This window comes from Nannospalax galili, unplaced genomic scaffold (genome assembly GCF_000622305.1).
Source record: "Nannospalax galili isolate Female #2095 unplaced genomic scaffold, S.galili_v1.0 scaffold811, whole genome shotgun sequence".
NCBI lineage: Eukaryota > Metazoa > Chordata > Mammalia > Rodentia > Spalacidae > Nannospalax > Nannospalax galili.
The window spans coordinates 457,010-475,277 of NW_008329150.1; the positions used below are offsets into that span (position 1 = coordinate 457,010).

The window sequence follows — 18,268 nt, forward strand, 5'->3', positions numbered from 1 at the left end:
TAGAGAGTGCTCTGAGGCTTGGGGTCCATGTAAAGTGCTTAGCAGAGGGCCAAACTCGGGTTGTGGGTGTGAGACATGCTCACTGGCAGTGTCACTCTGATTGGGGCTTACAGAAGACAGGAGGGGGCTGTGCAGCTGGAGGAGTGATTTGGCCTTGAAATGGTTAAAATCACTCCAATTCTGAAGATAAGGCTGAAAGAGACACAGTCCAGGTCTCCAGCCCTGTCATAAGTCAATTTATGAGGTGCTGGACACTGGGTCAAAGAGAAGGGGCTCCCCCGTAGGCTACAGCAGGAAACACTCAGGGCCAGAGAGCAGAAAGTGTTTGGGACATCTAGAAAGAAAGAAAAGGACAGCCGGGCTGGGGCGCCAACTCCCATCCTGCAGGAGAAAAGATGGCCAAGGCCAGAGCCCAGGGAGCCCAGGCCCAGCCAGGTGGGGACAGTACGCCAGAGAGTTCCCCAGCCGCTGGCAAGAGAGGGGGGTGGGGTGTCAGGGGACATGCAGACGGGACTGAAAAAGGAGGTCCTCGGGGCAGAAGGAAGAGGGAAATCAGAGGTGGCAGAAGGAGGATGTTGCTGGGGTGGGGGTGGGGGGTCTGTCCAGGTCCGTGTGCTGCGTGTGTGTTCGCGTGTACCTGCAGCAGGTCTGTACACGTGCACGGGGCGGCGGGGGGGGGGGGGGGGGGGGGGGCATCTCCAAAAGGGAGGTGACTGTGCTTCTGACTGGTCTGGCAAGGGTTAAGTGCCGCCCCATTGCCGGCTCCTCCCTGACTGGCCGCCGACGCCCTCACTCCGGGCTCACTGCGGGTCCCAGGCGGCAGCAGCGACCCGCGCCTTGCGAATGCGCGCTGTGTGCCCCACGCCGTCCCCGCGCGCCACCGCCACCACCACCGGGCCGTCGGACTGCCCGGGCGCCTGGAGCACCGGGCTGCCCAGATGCGGGCGCCACTCTGCTTGCTGCTGCTCGTCGCCCACGCAGTGGACATGCTTGCCCTGCACCGAAGGAAGAAGCAAGGTACAGATGTGGCTGAGCGGGTGGCCCGGCAGGCGCTGTATAGAATACCCCGGGTGGCCCTGGGCGCATCTGCCTGGTGCCCGACGTCTGGGCTATTGGTTCAGGGTCAGCGCCACTTACAGATGGAAATCCCAAAGCTGGGGCACCAAGCAGGGGGGCCATTGAGCAAGCTTGACCCAGGAGGCACCGCGAAAAAGGAAGGGGCTAGTGGTGTGGCTAGCTATTCCCATCCCCCGCCAGGAGGGTAACTCTGCAGACACAAAAATCCCAAAGAGCCAGCCTGGGCACTCAGAGACAGAGTTGTAGCTTAGAAGCCAGCGCGAAGCATCCACATTGAGCCAGGAGGTAGAAGTGGTGGCCCCAGAGCCCAAGTGCTGCTGGTGGGTCGCTGACCAGACCCCCTGCTGTCACCTCCCAGAAGGCAGTGATTGTGGTGGGCATTCTCTGGTGAGCCCAGCCTGACCTGAGACCTGTGTTCAAGTTCACTTCTGGGGATGACCCAGAAGTTTATCCTCTCCAGGAGCCTCTGTTTTTTTTTCCTTTGAGACCTCCTAGGGCCACTAGGAAAACTGAACCAAAGTTGAAACTCTTGCAGGACCCTGTAACCTCTGTCCTTGGGGATCAGTCCCTTGATGCCACAGTCAGATCTCCTTGGGAGGTAAGTTTGAAACTGCCCTTGCAGAGCAAGAGTTGTCAGAGCCTGTCGGCACAAAGAGGGTGTGCAGACCAGCAAGTCCAGTGCTAAAACGGCGTAGGCCCTGGGTCTCCAGATGCCAGTTTGTGAATCAATAGCCAAAGGCTGGGCCACTGTGCCAGGAGTTTGCCACACACTAACCACCTGGAATCCCTACAACAAGCATCCTTATGACAGTGGCCGGCTCACTCCATAGAACCCAGGGTTTGTGCAGGTATAGCAAGCTGAAGTTCTGGTTTTTGTCTTTCTGACTGAGGGCAGAGTTCAAGAAGGCTGAATCGGGGAGAGTGACAGTGGTCTTGCCCTGGAGAGGGGAAGGGAGCACAGAGGCAGCTGTGGGAGAGCTGGAATGGGGTAGAATGGCAAACCATGGCCTATGGGTTCAACTCCTGCTAGAGACAGGTGGACCTCAGGTGAGTTGCAGCAATTGGGGCCCTGTGAGTGTGTTCCTCTGTGCTATCCAGAACTCAGGGGCTGGATCCAACCTACTTTGCTGCAAGTCCCTGTTTCCAGAGGTTCCAGCCAAGCAGCCTTGGGCAAGTCACTCAAAGCCTCAGTTTACCTATGTCAGAGTCCTTTAGACATTCTCTGAGACCCTTCTCCATTCTAAAAATGATTTTTATAACCCCTTTCCTTCCACTAACTTGTCATTAAGATGGGAAAAATCATCTTCAGTCTCCATCTCATCAGAAGGACCATGGGTAGATAAAGGAAGTGTCAGATGGCTGGCTGGATACAGGCTCATATTAGTCATTACTGTCTCTTGTCTGTTGTGTCCTTAGCTGCTCACAAGAGCCCACTGAAGGGAGGGAGAGGTGCTTGTTTTCTAGATGCAAAGACAAGCTCACAGAAGGGAATTAACTTGTCCACGGTTGTACAGCAGGTGAACAGCAAAGCAGGCTCAAATCTGACAGGATGCTAAGATGTCTCCTGAACTTTCTCAGGGCCTCAGTTTACCTATCTGGAAGGGAGCTGGATTTCTAAGATGCTTCTCACTGACAAGAGGGGGAGGGAAAATGCAAATTGCCTGCCTTTGTCCTCTGCCCAGCTCACCAGCACCTCCAAGGAACTTAGGAGTCAGGGAGCTGCTCCTTACACTGGCCCCATTTGGTGAAGAGTTCCTGGTACTCAACCCCAGCAGATGCTCTTGAGTCTGGGGAGTCCACACCTACCCAGCATCTTCAGAGAGGTAGTTAGTGACTGCATTTGTGAGATGCAAAGGAGATAGATAACCTTGGCTTTCAGTCTCCTGACCCACTTGTTACTTCGAATGAAAGGATTTCTCCTCTGCCCCTGCCATAGCCTCAGTTTCCCCATTGGTACTGAGGTGGAGGAGAGACATTAGCTTCTGAGAGTCTGTTCTGCAGGGCAGCCACAACTGTTCTGGCCAAATAGGATGGGCAGGGGGATGTTGAGCTCGGCAGAGTTCTTGGCTGTGGGACTTCCAAGAGCCCAGGAAGAGGTGGTGTAGAGGGGCTGACCTTTCTCAAACTTAGTATACACACACACACACACACACACACACACACACACATATCACTACCAATTCTCATAAAGCATGGGATGGAAGGTTGTGTACACAATCCCTGGGATCCTACATGCTTTGATTTTCTGATCTGACTTTGGTGAAGAAATGTGTCCTGGAGATACCTGGATATTAGCAGTGCCTAGTTTGCTCATTCATTCACTCACTCAGTTCATTCATTCTTTCATTCATCCATTCGTCTGTTCAGAAAGTGTTCAGGAAAGCCTCCCTGCCAGACTGTGTTGGGAATTAGGGGACACTGAGCTGAGTTGATCAAACCAGCAGGGGGGCCCACCCCTCTCACCCCTCCCTGCGCCCCTCAGTCTCCCTTCCATATCCTGCTCTTCACCTCAGCCTTTGGCTCAGTGTCTGGCCATGAGAAAGGACCTGCCTGTCCCAGCCACGCCTGGTCTGAGCGGCTTCCCTTGGGGTCTGGACCTGGGCTCCTCTGGCTCTGGTGTCACTTTTTTTTTTTTTAATGAAATCTAATTTTTCTGTTTCTACAAGAAAGAATGAAAGAAAAGGGCTGAAAAGGGTTTTTGGATCTCAAGTGTGTCTTATAAAACATTTTGATTAATTAAGTATAAATGAATAAGAACCAGATGGGGACATTTCTCCTGAAACATGCTGGGGTCCCTGACAGTGGGGCAGACTGAGGGGACTCTGAATTGTGTTCCCTGTCCACAGATCCAGGGTATCATGTAGGGATGAAGTGAGACCTGGTGTGGAATCTTGAGCCCTCTCCTACCCTAGGCTCAAGATGCTTTTTCTGATGCAGGGTTCCCTCATCTATGAAGTCGGAGCCCTGAACCTGCCTCTTCAGGCAGCAGAGAAAATTTGTCAGCATCCCAGATGGAAGGTGACCTCGTGAGGCAGAGAGAGCTAAGCAGAGGGCACCTTCTGAGGATCAACTCTCTCCTCCCCCCTCTTGCTTGCCCTCTCTGAGCCCCTTTGATTTACCATGAAATGACATAGGTGGTACCCACTCCAGTGGACTGTTAGGTCTGTACAGGGAATACCATGTACAAAGTCCAGATGACAGCACTGTCCCTGGACACAGACCCAGAGGAGAAGCTAACACCTAGGCAGGCAGGTAACAGAACACAGGAAGACCACCCAGGTCTCCTGTCCCTTAGGTTGGAACAGTGGCTGGGTGAAGGACAAAGTATGTCCCTAGAGTGCTGGCATGCAGGTAGATCCAGGGTCAGATAGACATCTGGGCAGTTTTGAAAGGGAAACCAATTCCTTTGGAGCAGAGTGAAGATGGGAGCTGAGGAGTGCTGTGGATGACTCCTTCTGCCCCTGTACCTGGGTCTCTTGGTCAAAGCAGTGACTGGTTGAGAGTGGAAAGTAGAAATGTAAACACAAGGCTGTAAAGTGGCAGCCAGAGTTTTTGAATGAAATGACATGGAACAGAACAGGATGAAAGGGAACAGAGTAGGAAGGAAGAAAGCAGAGTGGGGCTAAGAATGTTTCTGTAAGGGACCAGCATAAATATTTTAGGCTTTGTGGACCACATAGGATTGGCCACATGTCACAGGCTGTGGCATGCCAACCTCTGTTAGAAAATGTCAAAGTGCTTTTCAAGTGTTAAGAAGTAAGTGTGCTGCAGTTTGCCTATGTGTAGAACTGTATGTACAGGTCCATGGGTGTGTAAGTATGTGTGTGTATATGTGCATGTAAGTGTGGATGTGTGTACAGTATATGCACACTGATATGAAAATGTATTTCTTTTTTGTTTTTTTTTTTGTGTGTGTGTGTGTGTTTGTGGTGTTTGTGCCTGTGTGGTATGCATGCTCATGTGCATGCATGCTCACATGTATGTGCATGAGTGTGGAGACCTGATGTATCTTGCTTGATTGTTTTCACTTTTATGGAGGCACAGGCTCTTGCTGAACCCGAGGCTCACTGATTCTGACTAGTCTAGCTACTTATCTTGCCCAGGGGTGGGGGGGGGGATCCCCTGCCCCTGCCTCTCAAGTGCTGGGATTACAGGTGGGCCATCACACCTGGCCTGCTTTTAAGTGGGTGCTGGAGATCCAAATCCTGGTCCTCACGCTTGCACAACAGGTGCTTCATCCAGCCAGCCATCTCCCCAGCTTCTGAAAATGTATTTCTTCCCATTGTCATAGTGTAGATGTCGCTCCTTCGGTTGTTCCCACCTGTGGCATTCTACCCTTTCCAAGCAGACCTAACACAGAGCAGATGTAGGATGCAGGGCTTTATGAAGATAGAAGGGTCCTATTTTCCTGAGGGGAGACCAGCACCTAGTGGGCCACCTGAGAGTCAGGTGGTGAGCCTAGGGAATCTGACTTGAAGCTCTACCCTCTCCAGGGGAGCATGCCCTGTGAGCAGCTCCTGCTGCCTTTTGAAAGCCTGATTCTAGTTGCCCTGAGCCTGGTGCTGTACCCTTCCTAGCATGCTTGAATGTTGGAATGATCCATTGGGGCTGAGGGTCTTCCTGCATCAGACACCCCCAAGCCATGAGTGTGGCAGACATCACATATTCTACTCACCTTGACTGTCCTAGTTTGTTTCTCCATTGCTGTGACAAAATACTCTGACCAATACCAACTTGGGGAGGAAAGGGTTTATTTTATCTTACATCTCCTGGGTCACAGTTCATCAGGGAGCCCAAGGTAGGAACTCAGGGCAGGAACCTGGAGGCAGGAGCTGCAGCACAGGCCATGGAGGAACACTGCTTACTGGCTTGCTCCCCTGACCCCTGCTCAGCCTGCTTTCTTATGCAACACAGGCCCACCTGCCCAGGGGTGGCCCCACCCACAGTGGGATGGGTCCTCCCACATCACTCAACAATCAAGAAGATGCCCCACAGACATGGCCACAGGCCAGTCCTATGGAAGCAATCCCCCAATTAAGGCTCTTTCAACCCAGGTGTGTCAAGTTTACATTAGCGCTATCCAGCACATGGACCTTCAGCCCAGCTCCTCTGATGGATATGGTTCCTCCTCCTCCATATACAGAGGAAGAAAACTGATCCAGAGAGGACTGAGTCACATTACAAATATGTGTATGACCTGGGTCTTTCTGTTCCCAAACCCACAGGAGCAAATCCCACTTAGAGCAGAGCATTAAGTGCTACCATTAACCAGTCTCTTCCTTGTATAGTGCTTTACAGTTTGCAGAACAGCCCACACTAACTTTCTCTTGGGAGTTTCTGAGTTGGATTGTAGAATGTTGGAGGCCCGAAGAGGCCAGGTGAGGCCTTGAGACCAACTTCTGTAAAACTGGAGGTGGCAGCCAGGAATCCCAGCCCCAGGTCACCAGCTGTGGTGGTCATGGAGGTGCAGAAAAACCCATGGCCAAGGCCAGCAAGGCAGCCTGCTCCAGAGTCTGATGGGTCTGAGACAGGGCTCCTCAGAGTCTCCATTTCCACTGTGTAGCTGAGGGCTGCTAGCCTGCCTTGTCCTTTCCCAGATGGCAAGTCAGAGGAGGGTAGCACAAAGGGGCCTTCCACAGAAGGAGGGAGGCAGACCAACAACCAGGGTTGGGTGCCTCTCGCTGGGCTCTCCAGTGACCCAGGGATGTACAGCTACCGCACAGAGCCTGTGGGACTTGACTGAGACCTGTGCTGCACACAAGCTACGGTAGCTTCTGGGCCAGTCCTTCTCCTAGAGCTGTATCGATAGATGCCTGGTGTGTGGTGACCCCGGAGCACATGCCTCACCCAGCTCTCTTCACACCATGTGCTCATACTTTTCTCCAAAAACATAGTGTCCTTCAGTTTCCTTGAGGCACTACCCAATTTTTTGATCTACAGAAAGGGACATTTCACATCCTTCAACCATTGCACCTGTCGATTTCTGCTTCTTCGGATGAAAGCATTCAGCAAGGCTGAGAGGCTGTGGAACGGCCCACGTCGAGGGGACTCCCCAGCTGCCCATGGGTGCTCAACTCCCTTAGATGAGATGACAGGATGTGTGCATATAACCCTAGCACATCCTTGTGCAGATGTTAAGCCACCTCTAGATTAATCAATACTGAATACAATGGAAAGACTCTGCAATCAGCTTTTCTACTGTACTGTCAGGAAGAAGTGATGAGAAAACTCATTCCTTACACGCTCCATGCAGATGCCATGTCACTCTTAGTTTTCTCTCCAAGTTGGCTGACCCCCCCACCCAAGGGTGCTGAGGGCCAGCTGCTCCCCCCCACAACAAAAACAAGGAAAAGCTCTTTTGGATTGGTTTATAACTGAGTGTCCTTTCTATGCCAGATCTCCCCCAAGTTGCTTCAGTGTCAGGCTTCTGAGAGCGTACTAAATATCAATTGATTAATTCTCTTAATGAACCTGTGAGTTGGGTACTAGTATTATCATTATGTGAATGAGAAACTATGTGGCACAGAGAGATCAAGTAACTTGTGTAAGGCCCCACAGCCAAAGTTCAAATCCTGCCTGGCCCTGGAGCCTAAGCCTCTTGGCCTCACAGCCAACACTCACACAAGGGATTGTCATCACCTTCATCCTACAGAGAAGTAAACAGAATTAAGAGAGACAGAAGCACTGATTAAAGTATATGCAATTGCCATTTTTCAGGTTGAAAACAGCCAAATATTAGCGAATTCGTGTTTCAAACCAGTAGTTTGGTAGTCGAACCAGGATATAAATCCAGATAATTGATTTCTGAGCTGCAGTCTATCACCAGCATGGCTCCTGAGGTGACTTGGTCCTCTGTGCTCGAGGGACCTGGGGCAGGCATCAGCTTGCACAGTCTCGTGCTGGGGAGGGAGAGGTGGGATATACCCAGGTCTCTGGGAGTCAAAGCCTTCCTTCTTAATCCAGGTCACGTGCTTGGATGCAAATACCTCACTCCTGAATGTCACTGCTGTCTCTTAGGATGGTGGAGCCAGTGATAGCATCTAGCTGTATGGAGTCCTGAAGGTCAAGAGCCCTATGCATGTGACCCACCAGGAAACCATGAGATATTCAGCTGGTGCTGACAACAGTCCCACATCACATGAGGCTGGCTGCTCTAGTGTGCAGAATACTCAGGATTGATGTCACACATGGCCCTGATGCCAGCTCAGGATCTGGCAGATGTGATGAGCCAAAAGGAGGTCACTTTGAGGGCTCCAAGTTCTGAGCATAAAGTTGGTGCTGAGTGCTGTGTAACAGGGCCTATGTGTAATGAGGCCTAGTGAGCTACTCTCTCTAAGCTTCTACACTGTCCTGTGAAGTGGACCTCAGAGGATGGATGACATAACCTTCCGGTAGAGCTCATCACAAACATATGACTGGTGAATGATCTGTTCCATGTGAGAACATGGGGGTCTGAAGTTCTGCCCAGCAGGCTGGAGAACCCAATCCAAAGTCTGGGCCACTCAGCTCCTAACCTTGGAGCCACAGGAATCTACAAAACCATGCTTTTTTTTTTTTTTTTTTTTTTTTTTTTTGGTGCCCACTTTATGTTGTTTTTCCGTCATTATTTTTCAATTGCTAAAAAGTAACTTAAATAGACCAGGCATGGTGGCACACACCTTTAATCCTAGCATCCAGAAAGCAGAGGCAAACAGATCTCTGTGAGTTCGAGGCCAGCCTGGTCTACATAGTGAGTTCTAGGCCAGCCAGGGCTACATAGTAAGACCCTGTCTTAAAAACAGAAGACAAAACAAAAAATTAAATATTTTATTTTACTCTTCAAAATTTACTTCACTTATTTTTAAATTTTAAAGTTTTACTTAAGCATTTAATATCTTGAAATTTTTATTTTTGTGTGTATGCGTGTATTGCCTGCATGTATGTGAGTGCACCCATGTAGTGCAATGCTGCCCGCGGAGGTCAGAAGAGGGCTCAGATTCCCCTGGAACTAGAGTTAAGGACGGTTCATAGCCACCATGTGGATGCTGGGTATCGAACCTGGGTCCTCTGCAAGAGCAGTCAGTGCTCTTAACCACTGAGCCATCTGTCCAACCCCACATTTTAAGTTTTTATCTGATTCTTTCATTTTTTAAAAAAATACTCTTATTTACTTATTTATCTATTTATCTATTTATTTATTTGTATGAGTGTATTGCCTGCATTTAGGTAAGTGCATCTGTGTCGTGTAATGCCTGAGGAGGTCAGAAGATGGTGTTGGATCCCTTGGAACTGGAGCCACAGACGGCTGTTAGCCACCATGTGGATGCTGGGAATTGAACCCTGGTCCTCTGCAAGAACAGTCGGTGGTCTTAACTACTGAGCCATCTCTCCACTCCCAATACTATCTTATTTTAGAATTTCTTATTAGTTTTCATTATTGTATTTTAGGGTTTTGTGTATTTATATGTATGCATGTGCATACTTGTTCAGGGGGTAGATGTATGGACACACCTGTGTGTACATAAATGTGGGTGTCATTCAAGAGCCATTCACTTTGTGTTTTGAGACAAGGTCTTTCACTGGGACCTGGGACTTTCTGTTTTCAGGCAAGACTGGCTGGTCAGTGGTCTCTCACTGGGACCTGGGGCTTGCTGTTTTGGGGCTAGGCTGGCTGGTCAGTGAGCCCCAGGGATCTGCCTGTCACTGCCACCACACCCAGCTTTTTAACATGGGTGCCTGAACTTGAACTCAGGTCCTGGTGCTTGAAGGCAAGCAATTTACTAGGCTATCTCTCCCCCAGCCCTATCTTAGTTTTTTATTTATCTTAATTGAAATATTTTTAGCTTTACAACTTAATATTTGTTTTGCTCATTGTTTTATTGGGTTTCTTGCATCTTCCTGTCAGTTTTGTGGGCTCCCGAGTGCTGCCTGTGTACTGACCTCTTATTTTGATAGTGAAGGTCTCTTCCCTCTGAGCTTGTCTGTGTGCTTCAGTGGCTTCTGTGTCCTGTGGAGTGCAGTAATTATGATATGGGTACTGCTGCCTTGGTCAAATCTATTCCTTTACTTTCATTTGGGTTCATTTAAGTGTATTTTACAAGTCCTCTTTTAATTTTCTTTTTACATTTTGGGGAGAGGATGGGATTGTTCTGCCTTTATGGTCTGAGTCGGTTTGGTTTGGGAAAGAGCTTTCTGGTAGATCTTGTAGAGGTCACCAGATGTGGGGCTGGAGAGATGGCTCGGCAGTTAAGAGCACTGGCTGCTCTTGCAGAAGACCCAGGTTTGAGCCCCAGCACCCACATTACTCCAGTTCCAGGGGATCTGATGCCTTCTTCTGACCACTGAAGGCATTGCATGACAGACGTGCACTTACATACATGCAGGCAATATACTCATACACGTAAAATAAAAATAAGTAAATTTTAAAAATTAAAAAAAGTCACCAGTTGTGAGTCCAGACTGCCACATCCATGGCACGCCTTTTCCCTCAGGCTGCCGCCTCCTACTGTCAGCGCTTTGCTGCATCTCCTGAATGCAGGTGCCCCTGTTCCTCTCCTTCCCGATCTCCTGGGGGCTCTGTCCACAGAGACAGGTAACCTTGGATTGAATGACAGCCCTCCCCAAGGGGATGAACATCTCCCAAACAGCTTGCTTTTGGTTCAGTGGCCCCAGTGTGTGGATGTCTCCTTCTCCTATATCCAAAATGAAATGAAGACACACTAAGGACGTTTGTGTACAAGGCCAACTGTATGGAAGGTATAAGACTGCTGGGGCCTTGGCTCCCACAAGCATACAGTTCCAGACCAAAGGCACCTGGAAGCTGGTCCCAGTGGCTCCCTCCTGCCTTGACCACCACCTTCTGCGCACTGTGGTGTGGGATATGACCCTGGTGGCCTTGGGCCCTGGGACAGTCAAGGTAATTCCCAGCTTTTGGAGAACCACCAGGCAGAAACAGGCAGAGAGAGGCTGGAGTTTAGATTCCAGTCTGCGTCCCACCTGGCTCTTGGGCCGCTCTGAACATCTCCATCATGGAAATGGAGTAGGGTAACCCAAGCATTGTAGGTACTTGTAGGACTGTGGTAGGGAGCACAAGGCCTCCCTGGGGCCTATTCTGTCCAGATGTTATTGTGATATTCCACCTTCAAAACTGACTTAGGGGTGCACCCAGACAGGGCCTTGGGGTTTGCCCCAGGTTGGGGGGCAGAGGGCATACAGGGCATTTCAAAACCACCAGAAGGAATCAGAACCAGTATCTGGTACCAGCAGTATGTGATGGTCAGGAGGCAGGAGCAGGTGAAGGGAGCGTGTCTTGAACCTGTGATCAGGAAAAGTGGAAGCCAAGGCTACCAGAGGGACAGCCACTGGATGCTGTGGTGAGGTCCCTTTGAAGCTGAGGACAGGCATAAGGAACCAGCCTAGTACCTACTGGGTGTGGCTTTATAGACAGAACCATCTGCCCTTTCATTCTTCTAATAACCAAATAAACAAATTTGATATTTCTTCATCCATGGGTCCCCTGCTCCTCCCCATCACCAGCCTTGCTCTGGATGGCAACTGTGCCTCTTCTGGGGCTCTCAGCCCACCCCCTAGCCTCCTGTCCATTCCCCTGGACACCTAAGAAGGCTCTCAGGATGACAGACCCAACTGGGCATGCCACTGCCAGTGACTTCCCAGTCTGAGTCCAGGAAACTCAGTACCAAGCTGCACACCCTGGCAGTCTACACCTCCCCTCCAGTTCAGCATTCACCCCTCCTCATGTGGTCACTGACCTCTGAGCTCTTCCGTGCCAAGCTTTTTCTAGCCTCAGGACCTTTATACATGCAGGTCCCTCTACTGAGAATATTCAGAGCCGCTTTGGGCATTCCAGTTCCTCCCCCGTGTCACTCCTCACTCTGTCCAGTCTACAACAATCCCACTCCCCTTCAGGATGGAAACTTCTGGAGGGTAAATGCTGTCTTGTCCACCAGGGTCTCCCTTATACCTTGAACAGTACTTGACACAGAATCATCAGCCTATGATATTCTATCACTCTGAGGCATTTAATCTGCAGGCACTCACGCCCTTCGAATGACACAGTCCAGGTCACGAGGCCACATACAAGGTAAATGTGTCTAAATGTTCTGTTGTATTGTTTAAGGAATAATAGCAAGAAAAAAAATCCCTGCGTGTTCTGTCCACCTATGTGTTTCTCAGAATCTGGACAAACGACCTGTAGTAAGCCCTCAGGAAACGTCTATGGCAAGAGCAAGGTGTGCAGCAGGTTGGGGACCAGCCTATTCTCCATATGTGCACTGACATCAGGTAGCTGTCAAGTAGGGAGCTGAGATGTGAGAGCCCGCCTGGACTTTGTATTCCTACTTCTGTCTTTTGTGTGTCACTGCTGAGCTGGCCTGACTGGGAGCCTTAGCTTCAGGGCCAAGTGACAGAGTGACAACAGGGATGTGGAGCAGCAGAGCCCCAGAGGAGGCAGTGGCAATGTGTACAGCAGAGCCAGCCTCTGAGTCAGAGGCTGGGACCAAGCTGCACTCAAACCCAGATAGGGAGGAAAAGGTAGCCGGAGATAAAGAGCCAGAGGCATGCATTCAGACCTGTGGATCCCAGCGCTGGACTCCAGGGACTACTGTGTACCTCTGGACAACTTCCTACCCATCTCGGAGTCATGGGGCACCATTAGTGAAATGCTATTGCCCTACCATGTTGCAAACAGTAGGCCCTCACTTGGAGAATGAGTGCTGCCAGCTTTTTCCAGTTTGCCTCTCTTGTAGGACACAGTAATATTTTGTTTTTTACGTGTGTGTGTGTGTGTGTGTGTGTGTGTGTGTATGCAGACATGTATGCACAAGTGTGTGGAGACCATAGGTCAATCCCCAATGTTCCTCTGCAGGTGCCATCCACCTTGTTTTCTGAGATGAGGTCCCTCATTGACTTGGATCTCACCACATAGGCTAGGCCAGCTCAAGCTCCCGGGATCCACTTGTCTCTGCCTCCCCAGCCCTGGGATTATAAGCACATGCCACCACACATGGCTTGTAAACACAGATTCTGGGGATTGAATTTAGGTCCTCCTGCTTGCAAGGCAGATGCTTTACCAACTGAGCTGTCTTTCCAGTCTTTGCTCTGGTTTTAATCTTCAGCTTGAAAAGTATTAATGATTTTCATGTGGATATTGACCCATTTGTCTTTCTTCTTTGAATTGTGTGTAGTATCTTTGCTTCCCCTTGGGTTGTTCCTCTTTGCCTTATTGATTTATAGGAGCTGTTTGTATATTAAGGATGGTTATCTTTGGCCTGTTAATGACCAGGTTGAACATATAATATGAGCAACAAGCATGCTTTTTTTTTCTCTTCAATTCCACTTTACCTCTAACACCCTATCCTTAATAACTCTGCACTGATCTCAGAACTTTCTGGCAACTTTCAGGTGGTTGGAAAACAATAAAACCAGACTGCTGCTAAAATGTTGAAGCATGGGTTTGATTCAAAGTTCTCTCCTTCACCACCAACATGGCTCCTGATACCAGAGCTCTTCCTGTTGGGAGATATGGCAGGCTCTGCCACTCCAGTCACTCCTCCTTTGGGTTTTTCATCCCTTGTTATGGTCAGCTTTCTGCCAGTATAAGGAAATACCTGAGATAATTCACTTCTAGGAGAAAAGTTTTATTTAGTTCACAATTCTGTATGTTCCAGTCCAAATTGGGTGTCCTGTTACTTTGGGTCCCTGGTGGGGTACAGGGCAGCAATGGTGGGGGGCCCCATGGTGGGACACACTGCTCACCTCATAATATGGAAGCTGAAGGGAAAGAGGGAGAAGCCAGAGCCCCCCCCCCTCCAATGACAGTAGAGTCTCTCATTAGACCCTACCTCCAAAAGGCTCTCCCATTTCTGGTCAGGGGACCAAGCCTTTAATACACAGACCTTTGGGGACGATGTCCCAACTTAAGTATTGCATGTATGTTGAGGGGAAGAAGGATGGGGACAAAACTGGCTGCTGCTGTCACCTCTGAAACTCCCAATGTTGGAAAACTCAGGGTCCATTCCAGTGAGCAGAGAGGAGGAGTTGGGCCAGGTGTTCCTGTGCCTACATCCATGCCCTCCATGGGTGGCAGGTGCCCTACTACAGGACCTGAAACCTTATTCCCCTTAGGTTGGAATCATCAGCTAAAATCAACCTCAGTCACTTCTCTTGGTAACCCTTGACTCAAATAAGAAATCAGCCAAATGGTGACAATATGGCTGCCCTCCCCCCACACCCTGCATCCCTCACTAGTCTCCTCTTTGTCCTCAGTGGCTTCAGTTAGACAGTACATGTGTTTAACTGGGATGTGACATGCCCATCTCCCTATTCTTCAGGCCCCTCCAAGCCAGGGGGCCACCTGCATGTGGGGACTAGAGACATGTCTGCTGACCTGGCCACTGCTAGACAATCCTTCAGTGTTATGTGGACAGGCACTTACAAGGCTGAAAGGGAGCAGGGAGGCGTCACAGGTGGCAAAGAGAGCTGGTCCCCTCCCAGAGAGCCCAGGAATGGCTGTCTGGCCCCCATACTAGACTTCTAGTTCACAAGAAGGGGTGTGCACAGGGACTTTGTTTTCAAGCATTAGAGCAACAACATCATTCAGCAGACACTCACATGCAGCAGACCCTGTGTAGGATGCACAGGGGTCATTGGTGAACAAGGCAGAGTCTGAGAGAAGGGTATATTTATGGTTTTGTACGATTTCATTTAACTTTCTCAAAAGTCCCTACAGATCTGATTTGTCTTTACTTTCAATTAATAAATGCAGTAAAAGTGAGGGACTGTTTCTTGTTTTCACCCTCATGTTCCTATAGCCTAGAAAGAACCTGGCATGAAGTAAATATTCAAGGAATACTAGATGGCAGATGAATGGGTGGGTGGATGGATGGATGGATGGATGGATGGATGGATGGATGGATGGGTGGGTGGATGGATGGATGGATGGATAGATGAATGCATGGATGGATGGATGGATAGATGAATGCATGGATTAATGAATGGATGGATTCATGGATGGATGCATGGATGGATGGATGGATGGATGGATGCATGGATGGATGGATAAATGGATGGATGCATGCTTAGATGGATGGGTAGATAGATGGATGCATGGATGGATGGTGGATAGATGCATGAATGGATGGATGGTGGATAGATGCATGCATGGATGAATGGATGGATAACTTAGTGGACAGATGGATGGTTAGATTGGATGAGTAGACAAATGGATGAAAAAGTGAATCTCAGGCCCTTAGAAGCATGAATTGAGTCATCCACTCAACAGATGAAAAAATTGTGGCCCAGAGACAGGCAGGTACTTTCTCAAGGACACATAGATCTAGATTAGAGGCCACATCTGAAACTTGAGAGGAGGAAGAACTCCGTGGGGAGCAGTCAGACAGGTGTTCAGAATGCAGCTCTTTGGGAGTCTAGGTTCTCCCCAGCACTTAAAATAAATATAACCTCAAGTTACTCAGACTTCCTGGCTCTACATCCCAGCTTATCATTAGTAGCTGTGTGGCCCTGGGCAACTCTCCCACCTTCTCTGTGTCTTAGCTTCCTTATCTATGAGACAAGTTAATAAAACCCATTTCCAAGGGTTGTGTGGCCCAAGTAGGGGTTGTACAGCTGCTCACACCTGTTCTGCTGCCAGGCCCTGCCACCTGTCACATGTCCTGATTATACAGCACACACCAACACACTGGACCTTGTCTCTTCCTGTTTTGCAGGAAGGGGAACTGAGGCTTAGGGAGGGTTTGAAGCCAGGTCATCTGCCTCCAGATCTGCAGCTTCTGGTTGCCCCGAGTGCTACTTTCTTTTGTTCCTGTGGGACTTTAGGAGTATCCAAGGCTCTGGGCTGCCTCCAGAGGTGGAGTGCAGGAACAGAATAGCTGGGCATAAGGTCCTCCCCTTGCACAGACTGGCTTTGGCTACAGTGGTTTGGGTTTGGTAATTTGTGCACAGAAATTAACAAAGGGATAGCAATGCAGGGCACCTATAGCAGACCTTGCAACCTGGTGCCTTTCTGTCTTGAGAAGCACAGCTTTAGCCCCTAATGGAGTGTTTCCCACCTTCCCTGGATACTCACATCCTCCCAGGACACTTGGCCTGGTTTGGACCCATGGGTATCACTGCCAACTTACGAACAACCCTGAAGATATCTGATTGACTGGGAAAGTCCTACCAGGCTCCTAATGACTACAAACACCAGCCTACTGAAGGCTGAAACTTACCACCTCCCACAAGGCCTCTTCCACAGACCACACAGAAATGAATAGCCCTAAGGAATCACGAGCCCTGGAGGGTAGCAGCTGGAGCTCAGGCCCCTTCGTTGATGGACTCCATACACAGGAAGCTACACTCTGTGACTCCCCAGAAGGCTCAGAGAGGATCCTAGAGCAGCCTGTGAGGGGCAAGGCCATCACCAGAACCAGGGCTGCCTGGCTTCAAGGTCACTCATCAAGTACCCACTGAGCACCTGCTGCGTACCAGGCATTGTCACCACAGAAGCAGCAGCTAAAGCACACAGCTTTCAGCCACTTGATGACAGTTACACATACACACAGCAGTCCCCTCTCTGCAGCATAGAAAGGGGCTGACTTGTCACTGTTTGCTGACTGAATATTAGCCATGTCAACCTGACAACTTTGTAAGAACCTGGGGGACAATTAATTGCAAGACAGTTTCTCTCTCTCTCACCCTCCCTCTCTCCCTCCATCCCCACCCCTACCCTGCAAGTTTGTGCATGCAGAAGGCAGAGAGGGTCAGCCTCGGGTTGTCACGCCTCAAGAGCTGTCCACCTTACTACACTTTTGTTGTTTGCTTGTTTGTTTGTTTATTTTTGAGACAGAGTCCTGGAGCTCACTAGTCAGACTAGGCTCAGTCCTTGTGTTTATGCAGCAATCACTTTACCAACTGAGCCATCTGAGTCATTTTTTTCAACTTCTTACACAATACTTCATACTTCATATAGAGCACAGTTTGGTGATGTTCTTCAGTCTGGTTGAGTCTATGGTAGTTTCCACCTGGGGCAGTTCTGTGATGACCCTGTACTGGCAGCCAGCAGGGGCCTGAGCTGTGGAAAGATGTGTAGAAACCAGGTGGGGGCTCTCTGCCTGGTTTCTTGTTTCAGCACTGTTCATCCTAGCAAAGCCCTAAGAAGAGAAACCCAGCCACCATCCTTCTGGTTTGGAAAGTCACCTAGACTGCTCTGCACAAGAAAGAAAAGGGTTGGTTAGGTGGTTGTGTGTCCCTGGGACAGTGATAGGTAGGGCCTCCTACCAGGGACACCAGTCTAACCTTTCCTAAGGCGGATCTAGCTGGGCAGAATGCACTGGCTGTCCAGAGTGGGTCCTACAGAGGTAGGCACAAAGATTGGACTTGGAGTGAGAATGGATGCTGAGTACAAGCAGCCTGCTCTGGCCTGTTCTCCTGTGCCATCAAGAAACTCAGAAAGCAAGGCAGGGGCAGCCTCGAGCAGGGGCTCAGGCCTTCTCCTTGCCTCAACCCTGGCACCACCATCTCTTTGAGAGAGTCTCAAGTGTCAGTACACACCTATCACTGTCCCAGGGACACACAACCACCTAACCAACCCTTTTCTTTCTTGTCATATGGAGCATTAGAGGGACTGTACCCAACCCAGGCCTCTCTTGGAGGCAGAGAGAAGAACCCCATGTTACTGCCCCCTCATTTCACCAGCTCTTACTGACCTGCCCCACTGCTGCTTGGGGGAGGAAAGGAGAGGAGAAAGGCAGAGACAAATCAGGCTTGGGGCATCCAGCACTGCCCCAGCCCTCATTTGACTGATTCCCTACCTCAGTTAAGGTTAGGTGGACACTGGTGTGACAGTGGCCTTGGTATAGCACCAGGAAGGTTCAGGGAGGCCTTATGAAGGGCCTGTGGCTCTGCATGGAGGATTGAAGGGGCAGCTGGTGGCACAGCCCCAAGACTAAGTCTTCAGATTCTGCTGGACATGTGACCTTGTAAGTGTCCCACCTTGGTGCTGAGAAGGGACCAATGGCCCAGAGGCCTCTGAGTCTGTACTCTCAGGGAACTTCCAAGCCTAGAGCCATCTCCAGGGTCTAGGCTTCGAAGGGATGGTGCAATCTGCCCCCCAGGCAGGAATGTGCCAGCCCTCAGAGCCAGCCTCCAGCGGTGGCAACTGCCTCCCATATGTGGCAGTCAGAGTGGGCAGGCG

General features: G+C 50.0%; 1 protein-coding gene across 2 annotated transcripts in view; it reads left to right on the forward strand.

The window, feature by feature from the left end:
- The first annotated feature begins 938 nt into the window (after nucleotides 1-938).
- Rspo4 (R-spondin 4) overlaps nucleotides 939-18,268 on the forward strand; it is a 35,713-nt gene continuing 18,383 nt past the window's right edge. For both annotated transcript variants that reach the window (XM_008834371.1, XM_008834379.1), the window contains exon 1: nucleotides 939-1,017. In XM_008834371.1, coding sequence (XP_008832593.1) covers nucleotides 939-1,017 — 79 coding nt within the window. The remainder of the gene's footprint in view (nucleotides 1,018-18,268) is intronic.